At 37.9% G+C, this 15,211-nt stretch overlaps 1 protein-coding gene across 3 annotated transcripts in view; it reads left to right on the top strand.

Moving 5' to 3' along the window:
- The window catches only part of Trim36 (tripartite motif containing 36), a 39,325-nt gene that overhangs the window by 15,834 nt on the left and 8,280 nt on the right, over positions 1–15,211 (top strand). For 2 of the 3 annotated variants that reach the window (XM_074056977.1, XM_020180841.2), the window contains exons 3-7: positions 4,019–4,344; positions 5,981–6,127; positions 10,107–10,202; positions 14,110–14,363; positions 14,573–14,697. In XM_074056977.1, coding sequence (XP_073913078.1) covers positions 4,019–4,344; positions 5,981–6,127; positions 10,107–10,202; positions 14,110–14,363; positions 14,573–14,697 — 948 coding nt within the window. Of the gene's footprint in view, positions 1–3,295; positions 3,332–4,018; positions 4,345–5,980; positions 6,128–10,106; positions 10,203–14,109; positions 14,364–14,572; positions 14,698–15,211 lie in introns of those variants that run through there. The other variant, XM_074056978.1, reaches the window with a different exon arrangement.

Genomic DNA, 15,211 nt, shown 5'->3' with positions numbered 1-15,211 from the left:
TCAAACAAAAGATAATTGATTTCACTTTGTACTTCGAACAGTTACAAGAGAATCAATTGTCTGCAAACACAAATCTATAGGTCTCTTACTGCACCAATGCTGAGTTGTTCTGAGTTCTAAGAGAGTGGCTTGAATGTCGGATCCTGCTGGCTTCATCATGCCGCATGTACAAGGAGGACACATTTTTACCATTAATTCAGTAATCGTGTTATGCCGGGTCACAGTCACTGCTGTATCTTTTGTTACCACGCTGTGAATGTTCTCTTTGAAACTTAATTCTAAATCCAGCTTTCTGTTCATTGTTCACAGCCTCACAACGGAGGTCTTTGGGGTGGAGAGGTAGAAAATGCTTTGCTGCTTTTGTGGCTGCAGGCAGTGTAGTATTAGATTTAAATCTAATCTATCTGGATTAGAGATATCTCTATCTAGAGACACACGGTTCTCTAACATCAGTGGTCAAGTCTTCAAAATTATATAGAAAGTCAATGAATTGGGCTGGAGTGACTTAAAGGTCAACAGGATTCAATTTCCAAGCAGGTTGTGATATTTTTAACAGGCACACTGATGACTCATGCCTGCATTTTGTCAATATACACAACAAGACGTTGACATCTTGAAAATACTGTATACTTCTTTAGCTTGCTTTAATATATGGGAACTGAAAAAAATTTCACATGTTCTTAGTGTGGAACAAAGTTTAATATGCTACGTTGGAGATATTACATAAGCCAGTACTAAAAATCTGATGAAAGATACTGATCATTTTTATAATTAATAACATACTCTTTGCTTGTTTCATGCACAAAGTGTCTTTTCTTTGTCATTAACCTTTTAACATATTTGGCGTCAGAGTTTTAAACTGAATTTTTACCCACTTGTGGGTAAATGACATACATTGCATTTGTTAGGCTTTCTGGAGTATGTGGTTCTATGTGAAAATGAGCCAACTTATCTTAATTTTTTAAAAATTTTACTCCAGTTGACCTTTAAAGGAAAATTGGCTACTTTTTGGTGAAATGCTGGTGATACCTTCTGTTTCATCTCCTGAGATAATCCCTTTTCTGTTTTCTTCAACCTTCTGTATCTTTTGATTTAAAAACCTTCTAGCTACACAGAGTCTCTGAGAATTTTAAGTATTGCAAGTTAGTAATACAGAGAAAAGATAGGAGCAGTAGATTGAAAGAAGTTAATTTTATATATCTGGTTTTGATTCAGAGGGGAGCTGAGAAAAATAGTTTTTTGCAAGTTGAAGAAGCTAAGTTGTACCAGAGGGTAACACATGGTGAAAATGTACCAAAAGAAACATTAAGCAAACATCAAGAACCCAGCATGGAAGTCCATGTGGGGAGAGACCAGGTGGAAACAGTGGGGAAGTTGTTTGCAGTCCAAATATGGGAGAGAAGGGAGAAGGCAGAGTTTTGGAACCTGTGATGAGCTGACTCTCTTCCCCTTATTTTGAAATATCTTATTTCCTCTTTGATATTTAAATGGTAAAACATATGGCTGAAAGCTGACTTTTTTGGAGAAATTTGCTGTAAACTAACTTGATAATATTTCACACATTTTAAAACTCTGCCATGATTTATGTTTAGTGTGTCTTTGAGATAATGTAGGGAAAATAATAGATTTTGCAAGTTGAGAGTTTTCACATATGGTTCCTCTGACGGACCATTGCTTGTTGCGTGTCTGTCACTGCCTTACCTTTCCAAGCCATCATTAGTTTTCTTTTTCATTGTGTCATGCTGTAGAGCAGTACTGTCCAAAAGAACCTCTGTGGTAATGTAAATGTTCAGCCTGTAACATATACATGGTGGTCACCAGCCCCAAGTCTCTTGAGAATTTGATCTGTGGTTATCGAAACCAGAGTGTTTATAATTCAATATAATTTTAATTAAAGTTCAATAGCCATATGGCAAAGGACTATTGTATTAGCTAGCACAGCCATAGAAAGTAGGAAGTTGATTCTATCATATTTTGAGTCCACTGTGTTTTCTCTTTCCCATTAAATTTACTTTCTAGCTTCACCTTGGGTCTGTCCTGTTTTTTTTCTTTATTGTCCTGAACTCAGGGTCTCAAACTTGCTAGGCAAACACTCTGCCAGAGATACACTCCCAGTCCCTTAAGTCTTGATTTAATATTTTACTTGATTTAAGAAGTCCAATGTGATGCTTTATACTTTATCTTTTTACTTTAAAAATAAGTTAACAGAGGGTATACAGAAAAGGGATGAAAGATCTTTTTTTGAAATTTTTAAACATGAAGACCAAAATCTGGGTGTCACCAGTATACATGTTTAAAGCATGATTTTATTGTCATGACTTAATTTGTTTTATCTCATTACTTAATTGATCACAACCTTCATAAAACCAACAGTAGCTCATGTTTAAATATTCATTAATTTCCATCACTGACTTCATGTGTAGCCATGTGCAATTCAGTGTGAGTTTCCATGTGTTTGAACTTGACCACTGCACTATCTCACTTCCAGAGTTGTTTGGCTTGTTCTTTCACCAAATGAAATTTTTCACTGGCATGTGTTTTAAAACTAGCTTTGCTGCTTATTTCATGACATGCTTGCTGTGGTGTGAAAAATCCCGACTGTATTGCATGTTTTTTAGAAATACCTCAAGAATATATTTTGGGTAGGATTTTCAAATTTTTGTGGAACATTTTTTTGGTATGCATTAATGTTTAAAAACATAAAGATTAAAGTGCCTTTCAATGGAGATATTAAAAATATTCTGCATGTTTTTTGCATAAGTGGCTTTGGGGTCCAATGTCTAAATTTAGCATGCTATAAAAGTCACTTAGAATAAATACTTTGGACTGATTGCTGAATTTTACATGTAGTGATACATGATACGAGATTTTTTTTAAGATATTCTTTTGAGCCATGACAGTCATCTGAAAAGGTAGTATTAATGTAGCTATTTAGAGACCTTTTGTAAGTGTGGTATACTAAGTGTAACCATTTATTTTTGGTACAGGATACATGGTAGTGGGAACAAAGGCTGTGGGTTAAGAGGTTTCTCTACTAAGGAAATTACTTTGTGAGCAACCAAGATGACATACTCTAAGAATAGACTTTAAATGAGAGAGGGATATGATATGCTTGCACCTATGTAACATGGACAACTCTGGATTCCAGTGAACCAGAGGGTAAGGGCTGCTGTGCCTTGGTTTGATTTGTTAGAATGGGATTTTTAAGGTCATTCATTGTATAGTATGTCTAATATAAATTTACTTGAAATACTTTTTGGGTAACCTTTGTGTTACTGAATTAAATAATCTCAATGATTCTTTGTTTCAGGTAATAAGAAGATACTAAATGGTTGGTCCCTCTTAAAGTGTAACTACATTCTTAGGTCTATGAATGAGTTTTTCACTCTTGTCTAGATAGCACTCAATCAACTAGTATCTCAACTACTAAATTTTTCCGGATAAAACAATACTACATCGAGAAACCTTCCATTGTAATGGTTCTAAAAAATTTTGTGGTCATATATCCCTTTGAGAATCTGACAAAAAAACTAGATTAACCAAAAATATATGAAAAATTTCACACACAAATTCAAATGGTTCATGGACCTGCCTGGAGCTTATCCATGGGTCCTGGGTTAATGACCCCTACCTACACTTTCTTGTGTCATCCATGTCCTCTCAGTCAGCTAACGCTGCTCCCCTTTAAATGCTTCTGGATGTGGTGTATAAAAGTAGCTATAAAATTTCAAAAGATCCTGTCCTCATGTAGTATTGTCTTACATGTTTTATCTTCATGTCTATGTTTGGTTTAATATGGGTTTTATATGGGGCTTACTGGAGAATATTTTGCTTTTCTCTTTGATTTGATAAACATTTACTAATTTGAGCTTGTCTTTTATATACCCAGGAAGAATAGTTTTTAGAAAAGCTTTTGAAATGCAGCCTCTTTGGAAATTAGGCTGTAGTAGAGAAATGTCTCTTCATTCTAACCATTCTCCTGCTGATGTAACTAAACAAAGACTTTCTGATTACACAGGCTGGAAGCGCAATTCTTTGACCCCCAGGACAACTACTTTTCCTTGCCCTGGCTGTGAGCATGATGTGGACCTTGGAGAACGAGGAATCAACGGTCTGTTTCGGAATTTCACTCTGGAAACAATTGTGGAAAGGTACCGGCAGGCAGCCAGGGCAGCCACAGCTATTATGTGTGACCTTTGTAAGCCACCACCTCAGGAATCCACAAAAAGCTGCATGGATTGTAGTGCAAGCTATTGCAATGAGTGCTTCAAAATCTACCATCCGTGGGGAACTGTGAAAGCTCAACACGAGTATGTGGGCCCTACCACGAATTTCAGACCCAAGGTGAGTTAGGCTACACACTTAATGTCATGGAAGAAGTCATAATTGTAGTGCCTGGAATCTGACAGAACAGAAATAACTCTAAGAGCAGATATAGGAACTTAAGGCCTGGGTGTTGGAGTTATTTAGCATGGGACTAAGCATTCCCAAAGGCTTAGAGTTGTGCAAAATTGTGTTTCCTGTGTTACACTCTAGGGTAATACAACACAAGAAATGAATGTTCACATCGATATTCTGAGTAGTAGGGGATGATTATCTCAGATATCCTATGATTGAATGGTTACAGTTAAAAAGTTTTGTGCTTTTGTGTCATAAACTCACATTTGCCTTTTCTCAAACTATGTCAGTCTGGCAATAGATTTATCAAATAGCTTTGAATCCTCTGTTACGTTCCTCATCTCATTTTAAATGCTCAAGGCCACTGATTTTTAGAAATTTGTGATTGCAACCTGGTGTTTAAATGTTTCTTTTAAAAGATTAATTAAATTGATTGATACTGTTCTATCATGAAAGAACCTCTGATTAGTAAATGAATTATATTAAGTTTCGGTTTTTGTGAGTTAAGGGTTTCATGAACTTTGCATAAATTGCAGTCTTCATAGTATCTATTTACAGATGTAATGAAAGATGGATAAGAGAATCTAAGAAATACGAATAGTTTATATTAAGAAAGAGTATTTTCTCTTCACATTGTTTGTGCTTTTCTATATAGCAAAATTCTCAAAGGTTGTTCCTTTTACTGTAGAATATTTGCCTATAACTTTGAATTCATTTGATAATTCTCATAAAAAGCCAGACTTCATGTTTTATTTTAAATCTAATAGCTTTGATAATTAGGAATTAGACATTCTGAAAAGCTTGACATCTTTTCTAGTTTTTTATTCTCTAAAACCTACATTGATTATTAGTAGGCCTTTTCATATTGGACCTTTTTTGTTTGTTTTACACATCTGTAAGTTATCAGACCAGTGATAGTTGCCCAAAATCTAGTCCACTGAAATCATGAACAACTTTTTGATTTCATTCACAAAAAGTACTTCTTAACTTAAGGAAATACTCCCTTTGTTCCAAATGAAAATGATTATTTTACATAAAATTGAATGATAGTTTAGAGAGTAAATGAAAGTGAAGATGCTTAACCAAACCAGAAAAACTGTTGGTCAGTGTTTGTGATTTAATAAAGGCGAAAGCATTGGGAGCTCGCATCACAAAGTGTCTGGGGGTTCTCTCAGCAGAACGGTTCTTGTAGAGATAGCTGGACACCACTTCTCCTAAGTTGTTCTGGTACAGTGTACAGTATTGGACAGGGTCATTAAGAACTGCCTAGTCCACTGTGGTCAGAGAGCCTCTAGCTTGACTAAGCTTTCATTCCTCTTGAGTCTGATTGAGTGAGACTTCCATTTATCACCAAATCGAGGACAAATAACATCTAAATATTTAACCATTTGAACCCTCGAATTGAAAAATAGTAATTCAAATACAGAGATTTTTTTTCATGTGATATAGTAAGCATTTTTATTTTTTTTCATTTAAATGGTTCTGTTTGTTGATTTTATAAAGCAAATCTTTGTATTTTGGGACTTTGTTGGATTACTTGAAACTTAGATGCTCGGTCATACTTTTACTTTTTACTGAATAGGTTTTAATGTGCCCAGAACATGAAACAGAGAGAATAAACATGTACTGTGAGCTGTGTAGGAGGCCAGTCTGTCATCTCTGTAAGCTGGGTGGCAATCATTCCAATCACCGCGTGACCACCATGAGCAGTGCCTACAAAACCTTAAAGGTAGGACTGGCTTCTCTGGAACTGGATTTTGGTTTCTTATAATTTCACTTTGTAAGTTTTTATTTATAAAGTCATGGTTTGTGCAGTCTGTTTCATGGAAATGAATTAACAGTGTCTAGTATTACTCAGTGATCTCTTGACACTAGATTGTTAGTATTTCAGAGTGACAGTTCTTTGTGTGCTGGGGATGTGTCTATCACTTTGGTGACCCAAGGACTTTTGGAGTTGTATGCTAGGAAACTAGGCAAAGACCAGAAGTCTAGTCTAGAATTTCATAGCTATCTTTTGCATTCTGAGTTAATTTCCTTATACAGTTTGGACTTTTAGAGACTCTATAATAGGTTTTTCAATTTGCTTACTCTTCAGTAAGGAAGTGATAATCTAGATTTGTCATTTGGCAAAAGTAGCAAATGGATCTCCCACCTTTTTACTTGGTTTTAGATTTTAAGCTGTGTGTGGGGGTGAGGGCACTACATGATAATATAGCTTTGTATTATCCTTTCTTTTGCTGTTGGCCATTTGAATGTTGAAAGTAGAGAAGAAGAGAAGTGGACATTACACTGTTTTTGTCTTTTGTCTACTGCTTACTAGAACTGCTGCGGCAGAGGCCAGGTTTACCATATGTCTTGTCTATTTGGTCTGACTTCCAGGACAGGTAAACTGTGTAGCTGCATCTTCAGGTTGTTTTGTGAAAGGGTGCCATTTGAATTCTGGAAACTACTTACGCTTTTGGAGGAGTGGACTTAACTAGTAAAAAACTGAATTAGAGGAACAGTCTCACTGCTGGTAGTTTTTCTGAGGTGAAGCCCGTATCTTGTTTTCTTTCTTCTTTCCTTGTAGCCCCTCTGCTTCTCTTAAGCACACAGACATACTTATGTGCTCAAAGTGGGGTGGGCCTGGCTTTCTCTGAGCCGGCTTTTGCTGGCTGACCTCACTCCTTCAAAACAGGGACCGGCAAAGTCCTTTTCATCTTCCTCCTCAGGGAACCCTGTTTATTGCTTCCCCTGACTGTAAACAGGTGTGGCCTACAAAGGCTTTGGAATTCTGTATTTCCCTGTAGAGAAGTCATAGTTGGGTATTCAGTTTCTCTCCTCTAATCTGGCCTCACCTCAAGACCATGATGCTCCATCTTTGGGGAATGCTTCCTAGGATTTTCTCAACTCACACAACTGCACAGCTTTCTCCTCAAGGAGAGTTGGTTGCTGGCTCATTCTTTACTTTGTCTTCTCTGTTTCCGTAATGGTTAGTGGACATCTCATGGAAGAATGTTTGCTGAGGAATTTTTGTTAGTTTTGTTTCCAGTGACTATATCATAAATTTCTAGGAGGAGGAATTAGGAATCTTGCTCCAATACTGTTATCTGTTATGGAAATGAGGGCTTTGATTTTAGACACGTTGTTAATGAGGGCGTCAAAAAGTAGAAGATATAAACATTCCTACAATAGTTCTGAGTACAAGGATGTAATTAATACCGCATTTGAAGGTATGATTTCCACTGTGTTTGTGAACTTCATGGTGATCAGTGTTGTATTTGCTGAAGTAATTGGGCGCTCCTTGCTATTGTGCTAGAAGTATAGTGGTTTCCCAACACAATGGCTTAAGTTCATACCATTGTCAAACATTTATTCCAAGTAAGAGTATACTTGTACAGAATGTGTTATTATACCCCCTTTCTTCCCAAGATTTTATTCTGAACGTTTTCAGAGATAGAAGAAAGCTTACATTACCATTCAAGTTGTCCCCTGTGAGGGCGGGGACCATACTAGTCATTGTTTATTCTCCTAGCCTGCTCATCTAGAGGATATTCAGTGTGTTGAATGGCTTTCTCACTTCCTTCTTCCCTTGTTTTGTAGATTGTGATAAGTTTCTTTGGTACCTTTGATCAAGGACGTGATTAAAGAGGGGGAAGCAGTGGCTCTCAAATTCTGGTGGGATTAGCCACACTGAGCACTTTGGATGCCCTGAAGGGCCCTGGCCTCTGTGCTCTTTTAGCCTTCTGGAGACTCAGATCCACTGCACTGTTTGAGAGCCTTTTCTGGAGGAAAGCTTCTGAGCAGTTTGGAGTCTGGAGAACTGGCATCCTGAATTACTCATCCCTGCTTCCCGGCAGGTGAACTGCCTGTAGGCAGGAGCCTCTCGCACATTTTACCTGTATTGTCAGGACCTACTTGTACCTTTTTGAGGCCTATGACTATAAACGGACATACTGATTCTTGGTTGTAAGAAATCTACCTGTCATTTAAAACAGACTACCTAGTTTTGAGGGCCTTAGAAAGTCTAGAGCTTTCTCAGATAAAAGGTACAGTGACTTTGAGCATTTAAAACCCAATGAGTGCTCTTAGACTATGTTTCTGAACTTTGTCATCTACTCTCTTGTTCTTACCTCCTTGGGCCCATCAACTTATCTTTGTCTTCTTGTAATTTAGCTGTCTTAGTACTAAGCCTTACTTCAATCTATTTATTATTATTGTTGTTGTTATTATTGTGGTACTGGGTATTACTAAACCCGGAGCTTACTAGGCAAGCACTCCATCACTTAAACCATGCCTCCAGTCCTTTCCTTCTGTTTAAATGGCCAAATTCAGCCCCTTGTGACTGTAACTAAGAAAAAACACCAGCACCTGCAGCTAGTTCTTCTGGTCCAGCATGGGCCCGTCAGGGTCAGTGTTAGAACTGTTGTTTGACTTGCAGCTTGGTGCTGAAGAAACACCTCTGCCTGTGGAATGGTGGTTAGTGTCCTGTGCAGTGAGTAGGCTTCTAGTTGACTATGTGGTATTTCTACTCTCTGAGCGTTGCTTTCTTCATCTGTTAAATGTCTCTTATCCTTACCATCCTATAATTTCTTTCTTGGTCCCACTTGTCTTCTGTGCCTGGAAATGTTGTTCCTTTCCCTCCCAGGTCCTTCCTCTGTCTCTCCAGTAAGCTCACACTGATTGCTCGGTGTTCTTCTGAAAAGACTGGGGTTCTGCAGTCTGTCACTTCTCTTTTTTGTACACATCCTCTTCCCCTGTGGTGTGTATAAGTTAGATGGAAAGTGGTATAGTGGGAGACTTGCTTCTTAATTCCTAAACACTCAGCTGTTTTCTTTTTGCCTTGCCCTCTTTTTTTTGTTTGTTTGTTTGTTTGGCAGTACTGAACTTGCACTTGCTAGGCAGGCACTCTACCATTTAAGGCACTCTACCAGCCCTCTTGCCCACCCTTTCCATTTCAGATCTTCAGCAATGGCCGGGAGCCTGAAATGCTCCCTTCCTGTCAGGGCTACAGTTTGGAGGTGCTTCCCGGTTGCTGTCACCCTTATCTAACTCTGAATACATCAGTCTATTATAACTTTTACCCCATGCTACTTTTAGGCCTTTTGTTTTTTACAATATACTTTAGAAATATTATAGCGTATTTCTAGGCTAGACTAGGAATGTCACCAAAACCTTTAAGGTAATGTCTATTGCAAATTTTACAAATTCAAAATGACCACCTTAGAAAAACGTAATTCAGTAAACTCTGGAAATTGCCTACTTTTATAAATGTGTATTTATATTCTTGGCTGGGACAGGCTAAGATTATTTTGGACTGGTCCTTGTTGTTTTTCTTGTGTTTGTGTAAGTAAATTATAAAATCAGATGGAAACAGTGCTGTTTGAATTGCTTGCTGCCTTTCACTTGCTTACAGGCAGTAAGAGGGAGAGTTCTGGAGTAAAAATGAAAAACAGAGGTGTACTGTTTGTGTATTTAGACTTTTTGATTGAACTAAGTCACTGCCTTCCTCTTTTTTCCCAGCCTACTTTTAATCTTCCACATATCCTGGGGCCTCTATGCTGAAGACAGTAACCATTTGCCATGTGTTAATGAGAATAATCACCATAGCTGGTTTTACCATCTATTCATCAGAAAGGATGGGTCCTGTGTAATTTTTAAAAAATTCTGCAAAGCCTTTGTTAAACCCTATATATTTTTGTTCATTTGTGTTATGAATGTTTCAACAGGAAAAGCTTTCAAAGGACATTGACTTCCTTATTGGTAAGGAAAGCCAGGTGAAGAGTCAAATTTCTGAACTCAACTTGTTAATGAAAGAAACAGAGGTAAGTGAGAAGCTGGTGTGCGTATTTTTGTTTAGACATTCACTTACAATGTTCACAAAATGCTGAGGATGTTCTATGAGGTGGAAAAACAAAGTTCAGTTAAATCTCAGCCCTGCTTTTCTGGGTCTAGGGAAAAAAATGTAAACACTAAATTAATGATTTGTGATCGGCACTGTGATGGAGTAGTGATTAAATGATACTGGGATACTAAGGAGAGTGTGACTAGCTCTTCATGTGGCAAGAAGCAAGGTCTTAGAAGTAGTAATAGAAGGGAAATCATAGCTTACTCAATTACACGAATTTTTAAAAAAATTCACAGAAGCTGGGTGTGGTAGCTGTAATCCTAACTACTTGGGAGGTAGAAATTTAGCCAGTACAAAAAGTGTGTGAGACTCCCTTCTCAAGTAATAAAACTGGGTGTGGTGTCGTGAGCCTGTCATTACAGCCATTACAGCCACATGGGAGGAGTGAATAGGAGGACTGATATCCAGGCAGGTTTAGGCAGAAAAGCAAGACCTTATTTAAAAAGTAACAAAAACAAAAAGGACTGGAGTTGTGGCTCAAGTGGTAGAATGCTTGCCCGTCAAGCATGAGGCCCTGAGTTCAAACCCCATACCACCAAATAAACCAGAACTAAGACGAAAATCCCCCACAAATCCAGATTGCCTTTGGATAGGACCAAGTTTATTTAAAATTTTTGGTTTTCCTGAGTATGTGCTCTACATTTATTTACAAAAAGATATGGAGGAGTGTCCATGGCCGCTTTGTCTGTGGTAGCCACAAGTGGAACAAAGGCCTATCAACAGTGGACTCCAGATAGCAGTGAGGATGTGTGAGCTGCAACTCACACACTGCCCAGCAGTGAGGACCAGCCTTGTAATCATGGTGAGGAAGATGCTGGATACACAGGAGTGTACATTGTGTGATGGTGCTTGCAAGAAGTGGCCCTGATGGGGACACCAGATTGTGCTTTTAGAATTCAAGGTAGTTGAGAAGGGAGTATTAGTGCCCACACAGGTCATCAGAGTGGCCTCTGGGTACCAGACATCGTCTTTCACCTAACTGGGATGCACTCACTGCTGGCTGCGTGTGTGGTCATAAAGATTGATCCATTTTCACACTCAGGTACACTGTCCTATTTGTATGTTATGCTTCAAAATAAATAGAAAAAAGTAATAAAAAATTAAAATATAGCCAGAGAGGATAGAACTGGGTTATTTTAGAATTCCAAATATTTTCTGCTGGCTTGGATGTATACCTGTTTCTCTTCTCTTTTTGAAACAAACTTAAGAACCATTACTCCCAGTCACTTTAAAAGTTGTGTTTAAATATGAAACTATCCTGACTAGTAGGTTACATCTTGGAAGATTTTTTTTCCCCCTCTCAAAATGGAGTGAAATTTTTGAGAAATGATGTGAGTCTGGCGATATGGCTCAGTTGTAGAGCCTCCCAAAAATAATCCTTTGAATTACCAGCATTGATTATGTTTTTAATCTTGTTTTCCTGATGTTCCCATGTACCACCATAAAAAGTACTCCTTTGTTTTTCCATGTAATTTAAAATGGGATTTCTGTTTCCATATTTTTTTCTGAGTGACAAACTCTGTTTGGTCTAGTAGTTTCCCAACACAGACCGAGTTAGCACCTGGCTGGGTCTCTCCAGGGATTGTATCTTTGGTCATTTTAGGCTTGTCTTTACCCTGTAATTTCTCCCAGTCATGCTGAAATGAGGAAATTAGGAAAAATCGGCATTAGTTTTGGGTTTATCATCCAGTAGGTTGAAATGAGGAACCCAGGGATTAAGTGTTTGTTTAGCCACTGATTTCCTGAGATTCTGGAGGAAATAATTGAACATTTTTGTAGTTTTGACTTGAGCTGCACTTGTAGGCTGATAGTGAGAATCTTGTACACTGGAGAATTTGTTTCCATTCTTGATTTTTTTCTTGTTATCCTGGGGTTTGAATTCAGGGCCTGTTCATGCTAGGGAGACACTTTGCCTCTTGAGCCATGTCCTCAATCCTTTTTTTTGCTTCAGTTGTTTCTCAGATGGTGTCTTGTAATTTTGCCTAGTCCAGCCTTAGACACCGATGACTTCCTATGTAGCTGGGATGACAGGTGCACACCATCACACCCAGCTTGTTTATTGAGATAAGGTCTTGATAACTTTTTGCACAGGCTGGCCTTGAACCATCATCCTCAAGTTCTCCATCTCCCAGGAATCTGGGATTACAGTTGTGAGCCACCGAACCCTCCATTCTTTATTTTTACTCAGAGATGAGGGTGACACTCTTTGTGTCTGCAGTCATATTTAGCTGGAATTTTAAAAATCTGTGTAATGATATTTGTGAGCTTAATGTTACAATATGTCATTGAAAAACTGTCCACATGTCACTGTTCTCTGTCCTTTCTCTTCTTTAAAAGTATGACTGCTGAAGATAGAAACAGAGAAGGGAATCTGGAGAAAAAAAGATTCCTTTCACTGTAAGTGTTGGCCAAAGGCCATTGCAAAATGCACAGTGTACTTCTGCCATATATTGTTAGCGTTTAAGAATGTTCTTGAAGGTTTTTTTCTGTTGGGTCTAATATGATAAGTGCTTTTGAGTCCTCTGTTGATCTTGTTTTTGAAATTACATTAGCTCTGATTTTACAGGAATTCAAAATGTCTGGACCAGGCAAAGTGGTACTCGCCTTATCCCAGCATTCAGGAGGCTGAGGCAGAAGGATCAGGAGTGAGGCCAGAGACCCTGCCTCAAAACAAACAATCCACCCCTCCAAAATAAAACACAAATTAAAATGTTTAGTGAACACTATAGATAGGATTGCTATGACAAAGTAGAGAAATAACTGTATGAGATGATAGAAATGTTTAGTATGTGATTTTGTGATGTGCATTTTATATAAATAATGTTTTGTATTCTTCCTAAAAACTTAGTTTCTCTTGTGCACAAGGTTTTTTTGTTTTGTTTTGTTTTTTGGTGGAACTCAGGGCCTCACAATTGCTAGGCAGGCGCTCTACCATTTGAACCACTCCATCAGCCTTTTTTTGTTTTGGGTGTTTTCGAGAAAGGGTCTGGCAAACTATTTGCCTAGGCTGTCTTTGATCTGTAATTCTCCTGATCTCTGCCTTCCAAATAGCTAGGATTACAGACGTGAGCCACTGGTGCCTCACTATCCACAAGATTTTTGTTTGTTTGTTTCTTTTTTGGTGGGGAGAGGTGGTGGGAATTGAACCCAGGGCCTTGTTCATACTAAGTTACCACGAAGCTATACCCCAGGCCCAATCCAAAGTTTTTGCAAGAGAAAATTCCCCCATAGAGAAGTTAAATAATTTACCTGAGTCACACAGCCCAGTCATGATTTAATTATAATTAAAATAATTTAAAAAGGAGACTTCTTTTTTTATATCTTAGTAAAGAGTGTCATTTTTATTTTTATTTATTTGTGGCTATGATTTAACTTTGGAAAAAAATTGGGATAGCATTAAAAGGGCTAAAAAAAATTCCTGAATTTGACATGAATCCCAAACTTCAGAATTGTGTTGTTCTATGCTTGTGATTCAAGCAGTTCATTTCTGCTTCAATTTCCTTTATACATAACTGAAAATTTCTTGCTTATTTAATTGAATAGATTGTCTGTTGCTGGACTTTGGGAAGGAGAAGCTTAAGGAAGTAGACATGATGAATTACAAAGCAGTTCAAACAACAGTGGTTCTTTGCTAAGTGTATTTGATGGCAAACTACTCTTTTTGAAAATTTCAGAGTCAGATAGAACACTTTTTCTTTGCAGTATCTGGGTTTGTTTTGTTGGCTTTTGATAATTTCACCATCATACAATGAGTACAATTCTTAGAACTTTGTGAAGAGGCATTTGGGTTGAGGATGAAGTAATTCCTGTCTGTTTCACAATAGTGCAACGGAGAGAGAGCTAAAGAAGAAGCCATCTCACACTTTGAAAAGCTCTTTGAAGTCCTTGAAGAGAGGAAGTCATCTGTTCTGAAGGCCATAGATGCATCTAAGAAACTGCGACTAGACAAATTCCAGACTCAAGTGGAGGAGTATCAGGGTCTCTTGGAGAACAATGGGCTTGTGGGGTATGCCCAGGAGGTGCTAAAGGAGACGGACCAGTCGTGCTTTGTCCAGACGGCAAAGCAGCTCCATCTCAGGTATTGTTTTTCACTTTTCACTGGGGAGGATGTGTGAGAATGTCCTTCAGCAGCACCACGCACATTTCAGCATCAGTTCTGAGTGACTCATGATGCTGCATTCATAAGAAGTAGGCCTTGCTTCATTCTTGAATGTTGAGGGAAGTGGAAGTTTTCTTTGGATTTGCCTTTTCAAGAATCGTTTTTATATAAAACATGTCTTTCTACAGAATACAGAAAGCTACAGAATCATTGAAGAGCTTTCGACCAGCTGCTCAGACTTCTTTCGAAGACTATGTTGTGAATACATCTAAACAAACGGAGCTCCTTGGGGAGTTGTCCTTTTTCTCCAGTGGTAAGTCTCGGTGAAGGCCAAACCACATCCTTTCAGTCTGAATTTACACTGGATAGCAAAATCTTCTGACATTAGGAAGTAGCATCATAGCTGCCCAGGGTTATAATATGCTGACATTGTATGTTTTTATGACAGGGTTTTTATTCTTAACATGAAATCCTATTGGCTTATGTGTTTCAAACATTGCATAAATGATATCACATTGTATGTATCCTTTTTTTTATAAATTGCTTTTTAAAAATATATTTAGATATTAATACATGAAATTGTTTTAAAGCTATATTTCTATATTTTAACTGTTTATAGTATTTCATAGGTAAATAAACCACTTCCATACTGAGAGACCATTTGCTTCTGTTTTTCCTCTTATCTATAAGCATGCTGTGTTGAACACCTTTGCCATGTCTCTTTGTACATGTGTGTGTGAGTTTCTCTAGAAACCTAGAAATAGACTCCAAAGGCTAAAATTGACTGCAGGTGTTTAGGTGTTGACTAGTTGCTCTGTTAGTTTGCC

Source organism: Castor canadensis, chromosome 16 (assembly GCF_047511655.1).
Source record: "Castor canadensis chromosome 16, mCasCan1.hap1v2, whole genome shotgun sequence".
Classification (NCBI taxonomy): domain Eukaryota; kingdom Metazoa; phylum Chordata; class Mammalia; order Rodentia; family Castoridae; genus Castor; species Castor canadensis.
This window is presented reverse-complemented; position numbering and strand designations above follow the sequence as displayed.